At 48.3% G+C, this 16,976-nt stretch overlaps 1 protein-coding gene across 9 annotated transcripts in view; it reads left to right on the top strand.

The window, feature by feature from the left end:
- The window catches only part of LOC135917913 (atlastin-3-like), a 161,548-nt gene that overhangs the window by 119,120 nt on the left and 25,452 nt on the right, over nucleotides 1–16,976 (top strand). For all 9 annotated transcript variants that reach the window (XR_011509040.1, XM_070527337.1, XM_070527339.1 and 6 more), the window contains 4 exons: nucleotides 838–984; nucleotides 7,344–7,586; nucleotides 10,233–10,328; nucleotides 15,104–15,202. Coding sequence is in view for 8 of the 9 variants with exons in the window: in XM_070527337.1 (XP_070383438.1) it covers nucleotides 838–984; nucleotides 7,344–7,586; nucleotides 10,233–10,328; nucleotides 15,104–15,202 (585 nt within the window). In the remaining variant the exon portion in view is untranslated. The remainder of the gene's footprint in view (nucleotides 1–837; nucleotides 985–7,343; nucleotides 7,587–10,232; nucleotides 10,329–15,103; nucleotides 15,203–16,976) is intronic.

The following is a 16,976-nucleotide window of genomic DNA, read 5'->3' as shown; positions in this document are numbered from 1 at the left end:
GTATAAAAGCCGACGTGCCTGACCCGCAGATCCGAAGTCGACGATCGGCGACTGTGCTTGTCGCTATCGTCGTGCTTCAAGTGTCGCTTGCTTTTGTGGGCACGGGTTCGCCCAATAAAAAATTGTTTCGCGATTCACAGTTTTGCTACTGTGTTCTTCACCATCACTACACCGTGACAATATATTACTTTATCAAATGAAATACATGTATTATTAGTTGCAATATATAGAATAGTGATATCAGTTTTCATTGCCGAGTTAGAGCATTGTAAACTTCATAGTTTCCTTTTCTCAATATTTGGGATTTTCAGCAATCTTTACAAAAAGTCGACGGCCCAATTAGCAAAACTTGTTTCCAACACTTGATGGATATTAACTTTTCTTTTAAATCCAACAACCAAAATCAAATTTGGTGCAGTGGTTGCTGAGAAAAAAAATGCAGCGGCGATTTCGATACTACCCAGTGCGAAATTTGAGCGCAGCTCAATAGTGTTTCCATTTCGCGATATATTGGGTGGCGCGGACAATCTGTCCCACATGGCACGTTGCAAACGTGGCCATGTGTTGCACGACGGCCTCGCTAATTGGAAGATCGGGAGAGGCAGCGCGTGGGTGACGTGTGGGCGCTATTCACGGCAGCCGCCGCAGACAGACCTCCGCTCATGCAGCGCTTTGTTTCCATATATGGTATCAAGGGCTTTAACGGTGAACACACGACGTGCGCTACACTGGCGCCATCTAGTAGCCATCGTCGCCGCAGAGCCCGTCTTGTGCGGCACTACACCTTTCTACGGCAAGAGGAATTGCAGTGGACTGACAGTTCCCGAATGCTTACAGGTGTTGCAGCGTCCTGGCGGCGTAAGTCGCGAGATCATGCAGGGTCAACACTACCGGCTCCGCGAGGAGGCGCTCGAGCGGTATAGAGAGACGCCCAAGATGGGTGGGAAGGAGCTGGAACAGCTCTATTTGCAGAAGCTAGAAGAGGTACGTTCCTTCCGCTTATATATAGTGTCCATTAAAGGCCTACTGCAACGAAATTTTGGACCGCGTAAGGGCTTGTTGTTTCGGATAACGTAGATACGGAACAGCCTGCCTGCATTATTGTGCGTTTGAAATACGAGTGAATGTGTGATGATATCGTCGCAGAAATAGACGTTTTCGATACCGAAACTCAGCGAAAAAGCCTCATTGCTACTCGACGGAAATGACGGAAACGAAGTTAGAACGCTGAGAACTAGCGCGTCTTTTGAGCGTGACGTCAGAGATTTGGCGGCGCTTGCGACATGATCAGAATTTCGGAGGCGATGTGCTAGCTTTTGCGTCACAGCTGCTAAGTACGATGTGCACGCGTCGTCTACTAAGGTGCTATTTAAAGGTTGTTATACAAACATTAAACGAATATCAGCCCTGCAGCTTTGGCACAATTGTATGCGGTTTGTTCGTGTTCATATCTCTTTCTCTCACCCCTCGGCTCTTTCTCTTTTTATCCCCCTACTACTTCCCGTGAAAGGTAGTCAACCGGAACTACCTCTGGCTAAGCTCCTTGCCTGTCTATGCAATCTCACTCCTCTCTCTCTCCCTCTCTGCAATAAACTAGCCAATGTGAAAATTCATTGCCGTCGGCCCTTAAGCTCGAGAAAGGAATTGCGATGTGCTAGGTTTCGGATTTACAATCAAGTATGAATAGATGGCTACCAAAACATAGCGTCGATGACCTTCATAGTTTTTTCTTGCGCTTCGCACATTATGATGAGCACGGCAGCAAAGATGGTGAAAACGTTCTCGTCATTAAGTAGATAGCGCAAGAAGAAACTATGAACAGCCACCAACTAGCGTGGCTCTTTTGAACGTCTATGGCGTGTTCCCTGCTCCCGAATCGCTTGAGGCGCATGTAGCTAGCAAAAAGCGCGACCTTCGAGGTCATTTTCTGTTATTCAGAGATAGCCTTCACTGGGAGACACCACTTCAAGGAGCAACTCTTATTTTCTAATCTTCTCATCTAGTAATCAACATTCTTACGCAGAAGGAAGGAATATGGGTTTTTAAAGAGAATAAAACGAACGACTTCGCCATTCTTAAATGATTTTAGAGGTGTTTTCCGCATCGCGTGAATGAATTTAGGAAAAGTACAGAGGAGAAAGAGCGCTGAATTCCAACTGACATTTATTTTTGGGATGAGCAGTACACAGACACAACTGTCTAAAAAAGCAAGATCAGGGACAACAGAGACGAGTCAGTTCTCTTATAGCACGTGTCCACGATTGCCCCTTAACCCGGCGAAGTAATCAACTCGGCCAAGGCGTGATAGGGCCATAATGGAGCACTTACGCTGCAGCAGTCTCCGAGCTTACAAAATTTCTTCTGCTTGTGTTTTTATGCGTTTACTGGGACCTGGGCGCAGTAAAAATCGCGGCAGTGAATATCGCACTAGCCGTGATCATGATTACTCGGCCTGGTTGAGGGGCAATCGTAGACGCGTGCTATAAGCGAGTTGACTTGCCTTGGTTTTGGTTTGTACTTTCGTCTTTTCTTTCTGGACACCTTCGTATATACACTGCTCTACATGAAAATAAAAGATCGGTTGGAAGTCAGCGCTCTTTCTCCCGCGTACTTTTACTAAAGGTACTCATGTGCTGCGCAATACACCACTGTGAACTACTACCAACTCGTCCAAGCTTGCAACGTTAAATGAGTTGGCATTTCTATTGATTACCCCTGCGTTAGCTAACGTTGTGACTTGCGTTCATTTGCATAACACGTTGTTATATTAGTTGCTGGCATTGCCGTTAACACGCTCATGTAACGAGCAGTTCAGGTGTCTTTTCTTATTGCGACACGTGATTGTTCTATTTAAATGCTTTTCATAGGCTTCTTTTTTCAAGTATACGTGGGCCCCAGCTTCACCGCTCGCCCTCGCTGACCTACCCAGGACCGTCCCAGCAGGAAAACTAGGCAATAGGTCACCTCGAGGTGGGGCTGCAATGTTGTATCCACCGCAAAATCCTCCTTTGACGTTGTTTACGAGACATAACCTTCTCGGCGTCCAAGTTGATGGCACACCCGTCATAGCTCTCATAGATACCGGAGCACACATATCGATTATGGCCAGCCGCCTACGCCTCCATTTAAAGAAAATTGTTACGCCTGCCATTACTCGATTTGTACGAATCGCCAACGGTAGCACGGTGACCGTGGTCGGAATGTGTACTGCACGTGTCACCATTTCCGGCCGCCATACTGTCGTCCTTTTCATTGTGCTTAACCAGTGCCCCTTGACCTCATACTGGGCCTAGACTTCCTCTCCGCCTATTGAGCGCTCATCGGTTGTTCCTCAAGTACTGTGCGTCTTGACCTGCCTCTACTGGACGTTCCTCCGACACCACATGAAATTCACCTATGGCTGACTGATTTTGTTCACCTTCCACCACAGATTTTGACATGCATCGAAATGTCGCCTTCTACGCCAATTTCCGATGGTGATTACATCTCCGCTCCTGTAACTGCCCTCGTTCTCCCCCACAACGGTACTGTCCCGCATACAATACGGAGAGTCACAGAGGATCGCACGTATCTCCGTGTAGTGTATTTCGGGCTCACTAAGAAAATGCTACGTGAAGATGCCTGGCTACGATCACTGCTTTAGACGTTAGCTGCCTTGAGTCTTTTGCCGTCGATGTTTCCTGTGAGCCTTTCCGGACTGCCAACAGTACTGACAACGACATTCGGAATATGATCACCCCGAATCTCTCAACGGCGGAGGCTTAAACGCCCTGCAGTCTATTGCTTACTACAAGGACATATTCGACCTGAACAACCGACGCCTAGGCCAGACGTAACTTGTCAAACATCGTATACATACAGGCGATATCCACCCCTCCATCGGCAACCCTACCGAGTTTCAGCTTCGGCCCGCCACGTCATCAAAACGGAAGAAGACAAGATGTTCGCGAAAGACATCATTAAGCCATCGCCAAGTCCCTGGGCCTCACCTGTCGTGCTGGCCAAAAAGGACGGCGCATGGAGATTCTGCGTCCATTACAGCCACCTCAACAGCATCACGATGAAGGACGTCTACCCACTACCTCGTATCGATGACGCCCTCGATTAACTATACGGGGCGCAGTATTTTTCGCCCATGGACCTTCGGTGCGGATATTGGCAAATCGCGGTGGAGGATCTCGATCGTGAAAAGACCGCCTTTAAAACGACTGATAGTCGTTACCACTTAAAAGCTATGCCGTTTGGGCTATGCAACGTTCTGGCTACCTTTGAGCGTATGATGTACTCATTCCTCTAAGGAATCAAGTGGTCGACTTGTCTCTGCTACCTAGATAACGTTAATGTGTTCTCGCCCACATTCAGCACACACATTGAGTGCATTTCCGCTGTACTTGCTGATTTTCGCAAGGCCGGTCTGCGGTTCAACTCCAAGAAATGTAACATCGGCACCGTGACGTTACTGTCCTCTGAACATGTCAATGCAACTGGCATCCCACCGGACACAGAGAAAATTCGCGCCGTCAAAGAGTTTCCTGTTCTACAGTCCGCAAAAGATATCCGAAGTTTCGTGGGCCTTTGCTCTTACTTCCGCTGCTTTGTTAAAGATTTTGCCACCATAGCACGCCCTCTAACAGATCTCCTGAAGAAAAGTGTGCCGTTTTCGCGTAGAGCCTCTCCGGCCGCCGTCTTTTCTCACCTTACCACAATGCTCACCACCCCACCGATTCTAAGACACTTCGTTACTTCAGCCCCTACAGAGGTTCGCACTGATGCCAGTGGCCACGGAATTGGTGCCGTCTTGACAAAAGTTCAACACGGCCTTGAACGTGTCATCGCGTACGCTGGGCGTCTTTTGTCACCTGCGGAACGGAATCGCTCTATTATCGAGCGCGAATGTTTGGCCCTTGTGTGGGCAGTAGAGAAATTCCACCCCTATTTATACAGCACGCCGTTTTCTGTTGTAACAGACCACCATGCCCTCTGTTGGCTTTCGCCCTTAAAAAATCCCCACAGGGAGGCTTGGACGACGGGCTTTGTGGCTACAAGAGTATTCCTATTCTGTGGTGTAAAGATCTGGTCGCCTACGCAAGGACTCCAAATGCTTGTCCCGTTACCCTGTACCCACGCCCGCCAACGCTGACACGGCCGCTTCCGCAAATGTTCTTTCCATTTGCCAGCTTTTGGTCATGGCCAGCGAGCAACGCCATGACGCTACCTTGATGATCCTCATTGACCGAATAGAATCTGCTCCTACTGATCCATCGTTAAGGTAGTTCGTCCTCAACGACGGGATATTGTACAGACGCAGTTTTCATCCTGATGGTCCTCCCTTTCTCTTGACCCCCCAACTGCCGGACACCTTGGCGTTGCTCGCACATACGACCGCGTGCGCCGCCGCTTCTACTGGCCCGGCCTCGCACGCTCCGTAAGACGCTATGTAGCTATCTTGCAAGCCCTGTCAACATCGGAAAAAGCCAACAACCCTTCCTGCCGGGTATTTACAGCCGATCGACATTCCACCTGAGCCATTCTTTTGCATGGGTTTGGATCTACTTGGTCCTTTGCGCGAGTCCAGCTCCGGCAACAGGTGGATCGATGTTGCTACTGATTACACGACGCGCTATGCCACCACTCGGACACTTCCCACGAGCTGTGCAACCGACGTCGCAGATTTCGTTATCCGGGATATCATTTTAGTACATGGCGTCCCGCGACAGCCTATCACCGACCACAGCCACACTTTCTTCTCCCAAGTCATCGCGATATCCTACGCTCATATTCTACTAAGCACAAATTGGCTACCTCCTATCATCCCCAGACCAACGGCCTTACTGAGCGTCTTAATCAACCATTCCTGACATGCTGTCGTAATACGCTCACCCGACTGCAAGGACTGGGACGTGGCACTGCCTATATATGTCACGTTCGCCTATAATTCATCACGCCACGATACTGCTGGGTATTCCCCCTTTTTCTTGCTGCTCGGTCATAACGGTGTATTACCATTGGGCGCTTCACTCCCTTTAGTACGCGATTCAAGGACCGAGTGTGCCCGCGACGCATGCTGACATGCTGACCATGCGCGCCAGCTTGCCCGTACTCGTCTGTTGGCATCGCAGAAAACTCAATGGCACGCTTACAATTGCCGCCATCGTGACACCTTTTTTTTTTAATGCGAGGATAAATGCCTCAGGGCATGCAAGGGTATGGGATGGGGGTGAATAAGGATGATTAAATGAATGAAAAAAGACTTGCTGACTTAATGAACGTGACACCTACTTTTCACCAATCTCTCTCGTTCTACTTTGGTCTCCCTGCCGCCGAGTGGGGCTCTCCGCGAAACTCCTTCCGTGCCACAAAGGCTTTTACCGCGTTATATATATACGTCAAGTAATCAATGTCACTTACGAGATAATCCCCGTGACCTCCATCATGCCCCCCGGTTCCACATCACCCAACGTCGAACACGTCTCTCGGCTTAACCATTACTATGCCATTACCGATGACGCACTGGGTCGGTGCTTTTTCCGCCGGGGGTCGTGTTACGGTGGGAAAAGAGGACAACGTCAACGACGGCGACGACAACGAAGTTGCAACAGCCTCTCGAGATTATCAGCTGCTGTTTATGTATCTCTTGTAAATACATCGTGTAAATAGTTTTATACCGGCGACAATATTTACACTCCGTAGTAGAGCACCTTCCTTGTGCTAAAACAATGCTTTGCACATGCTGCCCATTCACGCATGTAAGTCATTGAGCTCGAACGGACAGATTAGTGAGGGTATGCGTACATTTTCATGATATAGAAACGGCACAAAGCACACAATTACCCTGCGCTATGTACTTTCTTTGTTGTCCAGTCCTTTGCGCTTTTTTGTACCATTAAACCACACGAAAAAACTCAAGTTCAAGCGCTGTTGATGAATACGTCCTTTGAGAGAATTCATTTCTATTTAATTTAAATGAAACCCTGCCAGCCCTGCGCTTCACTCAGTACACTCGATCTCAGCGAAGGCTACATACATAACTGCTCGTGGATTTCGATTTAGTGGCTCGACCTCTCGACTTAATTTGCGTTTCCTTGCCTTCTATATGCCCTAAGCTTGGGCTTTGATAAAATACAAATGTCCTTCCAGGACTAGATACTGCCGCTAACTAACGCTAAAAAGACCCATCATGGAGCCTCGCACGCAGGGATTCCAGACCGATTGATACTTAGCCATATGGTGCTTTAATTTTTCTGATACCAAAATAGACCCGAGTAAATTAGTGTGCTTGTCGGTGTTCATTATTGTGTTTGCTTCTGATATACATGACTTAGACTGCATCGTTGATGTTTCAGAAAATCGACACCGCTTTCGAATTCTTCTGCGAGTACCTGAAAGAGAAGAAGAGCACGGTCTTCGACAGTGTTGTCTTCAAGGTTATGCACGGCGTCTTGACCGCCGGTTTGGCGGCTGGAGCCATCGCTTTGGCCGTGGTGGAGCTACCCATTGTGGCCAGCCTGCTCGCGGCTGCGGGCGCTGTGTCTCTGACCGGACACATTGTTCACAAGGTCGTGGATCTGATGCTTGCCAAGCGCAAGGTATTCATTATCATGAAAGGCATAGAGATTGGCCTGAGCTCATATAGACGCGGACAATTTTCCGTGCCAAAGGGAAAGCTAATGCGGTGGAGCTTGTGCAGGTGTATTACTGCGCAAAGTAGCACGGCAGCGTTTGACAGCGCTTTTGGTCTCTCGGAACGGATAACGAATCAGCATTGCTTCCAAGTGCGACAGTTTCGCATTTGGCTAGACATGGAAGAGCTAAGCGGAAAAAAAGTTAAACTTTATTACTGAGCGAAGTGCTTTCTCTTTTTTTTGCTCTTATAAATAAGATGCTAATATTTTTTCTTCCCCAGCTTCAATTATAGCGGATGAAGACGTGGCACCTTTTTCATAAGCTCCCCTATATTTCGCGCGCTTTGACACCCTTTCGTTGCCACATATAATTGTCCGCGACTAAAATACTTTTTGGCCTTATCTGCACACGAGAAGGAGGAAGGGGGACAGACAGGTGTGATGAGAGATGAGAACGAAGCGCGGAAGATCACAGTACCCGGTGGTCTCTGGAAAGCCTGGAGTCTATAGTCCAATATTCTACACATAGTCTATAACAGCAATCGTAGTTCTTTCTGCAGCTGTGCGGTCAGGCCAAGATTAGATAAATGTAAGTGTACTCGAGCAAGATGACCCGGGACACAGTAAAATACGTCATTGCAGGAAGTCTACAACTTATACAAGACAAAAAAACACTTCTAGAAAAGCAGAAAGTTACGCAAGCATATGGGCAGAAATACAAGTACTTTCTATACAGCGCATTGAACACGCAGAAACGCATTAAGAGAATGAAGTCCGTTTATGTAGACGAACCACGTGATGGATGTAAGTGGGCCTTCACTGCAGTATAAAATGTTTCACTGCGACCGCAATTAAGTGCTTCAGAACTTGCTTTTTCGTCCACCCATTTCGCTGCGTGACGACTGCTGTCGCGTTCGATGTTCAGATTTGTACGTAACGAAAACAATTTAAACAACTCAATTGTTCAATTGATCACCTACTTTTTTATTTTGTAAAGCTCCGCGCAATCCAAATACATTTTTGAGTTACATTACTGAAGAAGCAAGCTGCAGCAGGTGATGTGGCCTTGATCACTTAAATTTCGTGGGCAGTACAGCGGAAGAGTGGCAGCGGTGTCACGCAGCAGCCTAGCAGCTTTTTAGACAGGCTAACTGTGGCACTCAATATTTGTTTCAAATAGGCTTTGCTGTGGTTCAATAGCGGTGGCCACATCGGCCGTTAATGCCCGAAACCACTAAATAACAGTTTTTACAGTTTTTCATTTGCTCCCGTAGGGCGCACCTTCTCCTCTCCCCAGCTACCAATTAAACGCTGCGTTTCATAGTGAACCCAGACGCATGCATCGCGGGAGTAAAAATCTTGTGCATATCATATGCGTGCGTACGTTACAATACTGCCCTTTCCGAGTTGTCAAGAGTACGTTTTGCATTCACTTTGGCCAATGTTCCAGCTCGACTGATGGCTCAGCTAGGGAAAGATCATCAAGCGGCTTTTCGAGCGATACGAGGCCTTCCACGATCCGCACAGTCAAACGATCTACTTGCCGAATCCAGTTACACTGAGACAACTATCATAAATCCTATCACTAGCATTAATGTCTAAATATCCGTCCCCATAATCTGCTCAAAAATGCCTCGGGCTTCCGGTTTATACCGTCCAAACCAGTTAATACCCTCTTATAGGAAATTTACCTGGAACGCCCAGGTATATTGTAGAACACTTTAAGTAGCATATCTCGAAAAGGCTGCTTCCTGTTTATCAGACGTGATTTCGATACTCCTCGGTTTCAATGTTGCGATAAAACATGCGACCTAAGCTGAGGAATTAATAACTTCATAGCGTACTTTACGTAATTCCCGAAATTATTAGTCGACATTTTTCTTGTTGCTAATGTCTCCCTAGCTACGTAGCCCATCTGCAGGAATGGCAGGGGCCTAGGTGTGACACATTTCTTTTAAAAAAACTGTTCCGCATAAGAAAGGAACACCTGTAAATGGGCTTAGCTTCTTATTTAGTATCGCTATTTAGCATAGCTTTCTTATTTATCCTGGCCCCTATCTTGAATACATGTCATTCACTCGTATTGCCCCACCCTCATCTGCTGGCGGTCATTCTCATGTCAGCCGTGACCCAAGTCGGCCGCAGTTCAGTAAGCAGGCTCGAAAATTTGCCACTTCACTTGCCGTTTTACAACATTATACTAACACTAATGCAACAATTATTACTTCATGATGGTAGCTTTAAGAACAGGAGCCGGACCAAGCGGCCAAATGCACTTCTGGATATGTGGCTGAAATTTACGTATTTATTGCAGCTCTCCCAAGGTAAAAAGAAGACTAGAGAGCCTACGAAAACAAAATTAGCAATAATTATGCAAAACACTGTTAAGATATCAGCTTAAATTGCTGTCATCTCGTTACTACATTAATAATCAATAAGTTACTAATTCACAAGGAATAATAATATCAGTGTGATATTTTCATGATTTTGAAGCATCACGTGGTCACCGTAACAAATAATGTTACACGCCGTGTCGTGAAACGGCGTGGTTTCAATAATATGCATGGTCAACTGAAGAGCTTTATCATCAGCCTGGTCTTTAATTTTCAGAGAAAGGCGAGGCAGAACAACGCATCGAGGGCTGCAGGAGCAACCAACAGCAGCAGAACGTACGACGATGACAGCGACGACGAGGAGACACCATTAGTGGGTACCAAACCTGTTCAGCGGGAATCCGCAAGGGGGAGTTAGTAGAGTTCCGAAAGCATAGTTTCCTAGAAATAGTACTAGATAATGTCCCTAGATAGAAAGTTTCATGGTACAAGGTCATTTTCTCATCTTGCCACCGCGCCCCTCATCCTTGTGCTCCACACCCCCCTTGCCCGTGCCTGACGGTCTTAGTGTGATCACATAGCATTTCCGCATGACCGCACTGATCACTAGCGGTCCCAACAGGTTTCAAACTTTTTCACGTAGCATGGGTTACGCCAGCGGGCGCGTTAGTAAGGATTTAGCGCACAGAATAACGTTTCAAAATGAGTATTGATAATAAGTGCAGTACGGCACAATTTAGAAGCTATTTGTTATTGCACGCGTGTTGAGACGTTTGGAACCTTTTGGGGGCGCTGGTGGCCTTCCATGTAGGAGGAGGGGAGCGGGAAAGGAAGAATGGCGCAACTTTGATAGTTATCTTGGCACCTCAAGTATCTATTGCCAGTGGCGTAGCTAGGTCGTCTGGCACCTGGGGCCCATAGGTCTTCTGTCACCCCCCCCCCCCCGACCTGATGTAGTCGAGGAAGGCGGGCGAGGATATCGACAATTTCCGGGTTTCAGCACCAGTACAGTAGCCTTGGATACCGCGCACCTTCCCCGGGTCCCCTTCTCCTTCGGTTTCTTTCCCAGAGATCGCGAATGTAGCAAATAATTGGAGGATTATCAAGGTTTAGCCCAGTAGATGCGAAGCATCCACTGGGCTTAACCTTAGCGTATCCTTAGCGTTTGGAGGCATCTTGACCGCATACATGCCCGGCGAAAAGACGCTGGCGCGGTTGCGGGCACAGAGACTGACGCGACGGCGGGCGCGCGCCGCTTCATCCCTGGCGTGACGTCACATATCACGTGATGCAGCGATGGTGGCGCTGCCGCCGCGTCGCGCGCGACGGCGCGAACCAAAGCGTGGAGGCCTCCGCCGGGCGACGTCCGACGGCGCGATATGAGGCCCCATCTGCAGCCGGTGTGACGTCATCACGTGACGTCACATCATGTGATCTCACTTCAGGGTCAATGGTGGCCACCGCCGGGAGGCGACCGACAACGCGATATGAGGCCCCATCTGCAGCCGGTGTGACGTCATCACGTGACGTCATGTCACGTGACCTACTTGAAGGTCAATGGTGGCCACCGCCGGGAGGCGACCGACGGCGCGATATGAGGCCCGATCTGCAGCCTGTGTGACGTCAGCACGTGACGTCATGTCACGTGACCCCACTTCAGGGTCAATGGTGGCCACCGCCGGGCGTTGCGCGAAGGCCCGAAACCTACGTTAATATGCTTCGCATAATATACACGGTGTTTTTCCTGCGCCAAATAACACAGGGTGCTGCACTGATAACGTGTGATAAGTCCATGTGCACATCTTCTGCCAGACTATAAGGCTTGGCAGCCAATACAAATGCGGCATCGTGGAAAATATGACTCACGTCACAAGTAACGAAAATATCTTTATAATAAAGTTTTAATTACCAATTTTAGCGGCAATATCGCATTTGCAAAATTGAGGCCCGACATTCATATCTTGCCCAACAACAACTTCACAAAAATCGTCGTAGGTACTATGGCACGCAGTATTTTGTCTGTGGGCAGCCCTGAACGAAAACGAAAATTCAATTGTTTGTCAGTGAGGCTGATCTCCCCGTCCTATTAGAAAACGCTACCTGCCTCCCCACTGCGCGGGCGCCAATGCTATGAGAATTACGAGTTCTCTTCATTCTGATCAATAAAGCCTTGTTTTCAGTTTCTGCTATACGGACAAGCGTGATTATCCTAGCTGCGGTACCGCCGCAAAATTGAGAACAGAATAGAGCACGGTTCGCGTCGATTCTTGGCATCACCATAAATAAAAAGAACGAAAAGGCCGCGGTGAAGCGCGTGCCAGCGAAAGCTTGCACTACTGTTGGTCTGCACCGCAATGGAGAGGATTAAGGGATCAACCTCACTGGTCCACTATTTCATATTTCTTTCACTGCTGCCATATACTGGGCGCCGCCCGCAGTGCCAAAGTACTGTAGGTTGTAGCACCCAAAACGATTTTGTTTTAAGAAGTTTTTGTTGAGTTAATAATATGACTTTGAGTCCTCAATTCTCGAATTGAAGTGTTTTCTCTATAAGTACTAATTACGGGATTATTAAGGATGTGGTTATTACTTATCTGCCATATTTTTCGCGCTACCGAGTTCCTAGTAATCACTAAAAGACATAACATCATAGAATCTCGATCGGGAAATATCCTTACAAAATTCACCTTTTCTTTATAAAATTCTGTGCAGCTGATACAGACACTGTACTTGTGACATGAAGTCACACAACAACAAGTTTTCTGAAACTTTCGAGGGTAAGAAGGAAAGCGTGAAACATAACGGCAGGTTTCGCAGCGGCTTCTCGGAGCGAGCGGGAGAGGCGAAGTAAAAGCGAGCCGGACATCGCGGCGGGCCCGCTACTACAGCCTGTCGAGTCATACGCCGCCAACCTCTTCGGCGGCACCGAGTCTGAAGACGATACAGAGAATCCCATTCGAGACTTTTGACGGCCCCACTTATGCAACGTCGCTCTCAACGAACGCTTCGCCGTAAACGCCCTCATGCTGATGTCTTTGTTCGTCTTCGCTGCGCGTTCTGAACGGAAGAGGGACCCAAGAGCCCCAACGCCTTACAACGCCTCACTGTATGTTTAGCGACTCCTGCTCCCAACATGAACGCACAGCACGAGCGCACCCCACATGAAACGTTCCGCTAAGGCGAGTAGTTTAGCGACCATTTCGCGAATGAAATTTTTTAGCCCGAACATTCGTGCAAATATTTCGTGGGGTGTTGATGGCGCTGCAGTTGACAATGCTGCGGTGCAACGTATCGGGTGCATGAGCTCGGGGTACTGGATACCGGAGCATTCTTTGCAATTTGCGCCCAGTCAAGCCGGCGGAAAGAGGGGTGTCTTCAGGCGTATATGACACCCCCCCCCCCCCCCCGCCCACCAACTGGCCCCTTGCACCCGGGGCCCACGGCCCCCCGCCCCCCCCCCCTTTTGCTACGCCACTGTCTATTGCTGCAAGTATGGCCGCTGAGCCAGCACGGGAATGATCGATAGTGTATTCATAAGTTTACCCAATTTTCGACCTTGTAGATTCACACGGCTTTCCTACTTTGCAAATTGATCGTTATGGCCAATCGAACTAACTACGGCTCCCAACCCTAAGTGAGCATGTCTTAGCAACACTTATTCATCGTTTACCTTTTGCAGGCACTCTTTGTCACAATATGATATCTATAAAATATTTAAACACATAATTAAATAATATTCATTATCATGCTTGTACAACTGCTACTTTCTCACAATGTGCCAGTGATTTAGAATTTGTACTGTCACTATTCGTCACTGCTTGTCACTAGGAGGAAGTTGATCCGCATTGCCGTGCGTGAAATATTGTTTATGCTGACTTTGCAAGCAAGACTTGGTGGTCCTGGGCCTCGTCAGGCAAAGCTGTATGCCTTGAGTGCCTGTGCCTTTGGACATTTTTGTAAACGGCTGAATAAGCTTCTATTCTATTACCTAGTATTCTAAAATACCGCGTTATGAGTGCAGTAATTCGCAACAATTATGCGTATGCACACAGTCTCGTTACCTTCATGCTATCAAATAATGTTTAAAACAATTAAAGAATTAAATCCTAAGAAGTGACGCTACAAGAACGTCTGGAGGAATAGCAGCGAAGATTATAGACAAACGCATGTACACCCATTCAATCCTATTGAATAGCCGAACGATCGCACCATCGGAGTTCATTCTAGCAACTTTTGTAAGAAACTAAGCCCGTACAGAAACAACGATATGAATCTAACTGCAGCACAGCGGTACTGTGGCATTCGCGGTTGTCTGCCGGCTCCAATCGCGTAGGCCCCGATGGCGCATGGAGTTGCACGCTATGGTCACTAGAGGTAGATCTGGCGCTAATGTCGGCGTCTGCAACCGCTGTCCAGAAACTAACATGGGATTCGTGGGAAGTGCAAACGCAATAATCGGACCGCACAGCGGCTGGCATTTCTCGCTCCACCAGTGGCCGCTGCGTGATCGCTGCGGAACAAATGCAGTCACACTGCGTCACAGGAGCCTTCACTTTCACCTAGGGCGCACCGAGTACCACAGTGCATCAGCTCGGTGCCCTCAGCGTCCACCGCGCGGAAAGAAGTACTGGCCCGATTATCGTGTTTGAATCATTGCCCACTGCTAATGGATGTCTCTGATCATCTCTCTGGCTTCCATTGTCCTTGCAGCTTCCTGTGCTAACTTCTTGAAGCCGACATAAATGAGCTGTGTCATCCCCGGACTTGGAGACAGCTCACGGCTATAATATCTCTGGAGTCGGTTTTTGTATGACTTAGTCAAGTGAATAATGAACTTTCTTTTCTTTTTGTTTAATTACCGTTGTTAGATGCAGAAAACAGCATCTCTATGTACGCGGAAAACAGTTACCGACTCCTCATGTCATGAGGAACGTCTAAGATTTTCAAACTACGCTACTGTCTGCTCAATGGCAACTTCCGTTCGACAACACGGGGGTCTACACAAATGGGAAAGTGCTATTATTATCGTAATAACAATAACAACAACGGTTATTAGCTGATTACCCTGTTGACCAACAAGTGATTAGGGTGACCTGATTAGCCGAATGATTGATTCGTGCTTGAAATCTGACCAACTGATGTATGCAGTGTGGTGGTACAGACGACAATACCAGTGTGGCGTCCACTGAACTACCTGGTGTCGAAAGGATATCGCTTGACCCACCTCTTATGGTTATCGACGAAGAGGTGAGTCCGTAAACCATGCCCGCATGCAACAAAGCTTATCTGTCCGGGCATGCTCAGTGTAACTTTATTGAATATTCGTTTTTGTTATTTTGGTGTAGAATTGTTTTACAGTGTTCCTTTTTAACTCTTTTACCTTGTGGGAGTTCCTTCGGTCTACCGGGGTGCAGTCGTTGCTGTGCCTAAGGCTCCGGACTTATTCGCCATTGCGAGGAAAACCTCTCCCAAATGCCTGCCCCTCGACCGCGCGCCGTTTTCCCCGGGCGCCGCGGCCGCGTCCCGCGACGTCATGCTACGCGGCCCTGCGATTGGGTCGTGGGGCGTGACGTAGGGAAGAAGCCCCGACTGGGGACGATCGCCGTGCTTGGGGGAGTCGTGCTGCGACAGGGACGAGCGCCGGTCACGAGAGGCAAGCTGCAAGGTATGTGAGCGACCAGCTATTTGTGTCCCCAACGCCCCGGCCTGGAGACGTTCACGTGCTTTGTCAGCTTGCGTAAGTGTGGCTTGCTGAGTGGCTTTGCGTTCCGCCCTTGCGGTAGTCGCAGGTGCTCAGTGCATCACATTTTGCGTGTCCGAACCGTCGCAGACCATTGTCGGTGACGGGAAGCGCTAGGTAGCGTTTGCGAACGCATTTCGGCCCGCGCGCGCAAACCATTGTTCGACGCGGCGTGTAACCCGCCTTCCTCGCCATCGGGAACCGCGGGCGCCGAGTGTACTCCGTGTGTTTGGGTGCAGTCTGGTACGTGTTGGCCATTTGTGATCAATAAACGCCTTAACTGTCCTGGACGCCTTGTGTTCCTGGGAGAGCGCCCATGCGTACGGCCAGAGCCGGCCAGGTCTTTCGGCTCGGTGCTCGAGCCTGCGGTGGGTCTATCGCCGTGCGCCGTCGTGCCGCGTCGCGAGGCTCCACTTCTCGGGGGCCACTTGGCGACGCCGTGCGCGGAGACGTACAGTGAGCCCACAACCTTTAGCTTTTTTTAAGTTTATTTGCACATCTGCAGCCCTGTTTTGGACAACAGGAGCGGGGCACACGTATATGAAGAAAAACAATGACTGTCACGGTTTTACGCCCATGATATTAACACATGAAACAACGTGGGTATAAAGAGCTCTTCAACAATTAGGCATATATATATATATATATATATATATATAGCAGCCGGCATATTTACAGGCCCTGCTGGGCATTGAGTAAAGTAGGCAATGTAACAATGAGCTCTTGAGTACAAACCCAAAGTGAGATCAGGATGCCTTGGAACATATCTGCCAGCGGTAGATTTAGGCACCACTGGCCTCCTTGAAGCCCTTGGGATCTGTGAGAGAAGGGGAAAGTAAACGTGTGCGCAGTAGAGATTAGTAAGAGGCGATCGGAAGGTTGGTGGCAGAAAAATAGGGATCAAAAGGGTTCAGAAACTTTGGTTATGGTTATGGGGATTCGTCGTGGTTTTTCTTAATTTTACTTTTTTCTTCTTTAACATAGGTGGGACATTATGCAATATTATAGCAATAGCTTGGTGACGCAATCCACAGCCTCCTTCCAAAGGGGACGCTCATAATATCCATCCATTCATGTTCAAATATCGTAGTACTCATGGGCAGCATTTCCCCACGATTCGGCATGCCTTCGCTGAGAAAACATGCATTTTCTTTTCTTTCTTGTGCTTCGGACGCACGGCACCCTATACTCGCAACGTTCTGTAGAACTGCTGCTTGGCTTGTTTTAGGTTTTCTATTATTCAGGTGAATGTGTCGCGAAAAGCGCATCGCATAAATTTTG

Source organism: Dermacentor albipictus, chromosome 10, assembly GCF_038994185.2.
Source record: "Dermacentor albipictus isolate Rhodes 1998 colony chromosome 10, USDA_Dalb.pri_finalv2, whole genome shotgun sequence".
Lineage (NCBI taxonomy): Eukaryota > Metazoa > Arthropoda > Arachnida > Ixodida > Ixodidae > Dermacentor > Dermacentor albipictus.
The sequence above is the reverse complement of the archived record's forward strand: the minus strand, read 5'-3'. Positions and strand labels throughout refer to the sequence as shown.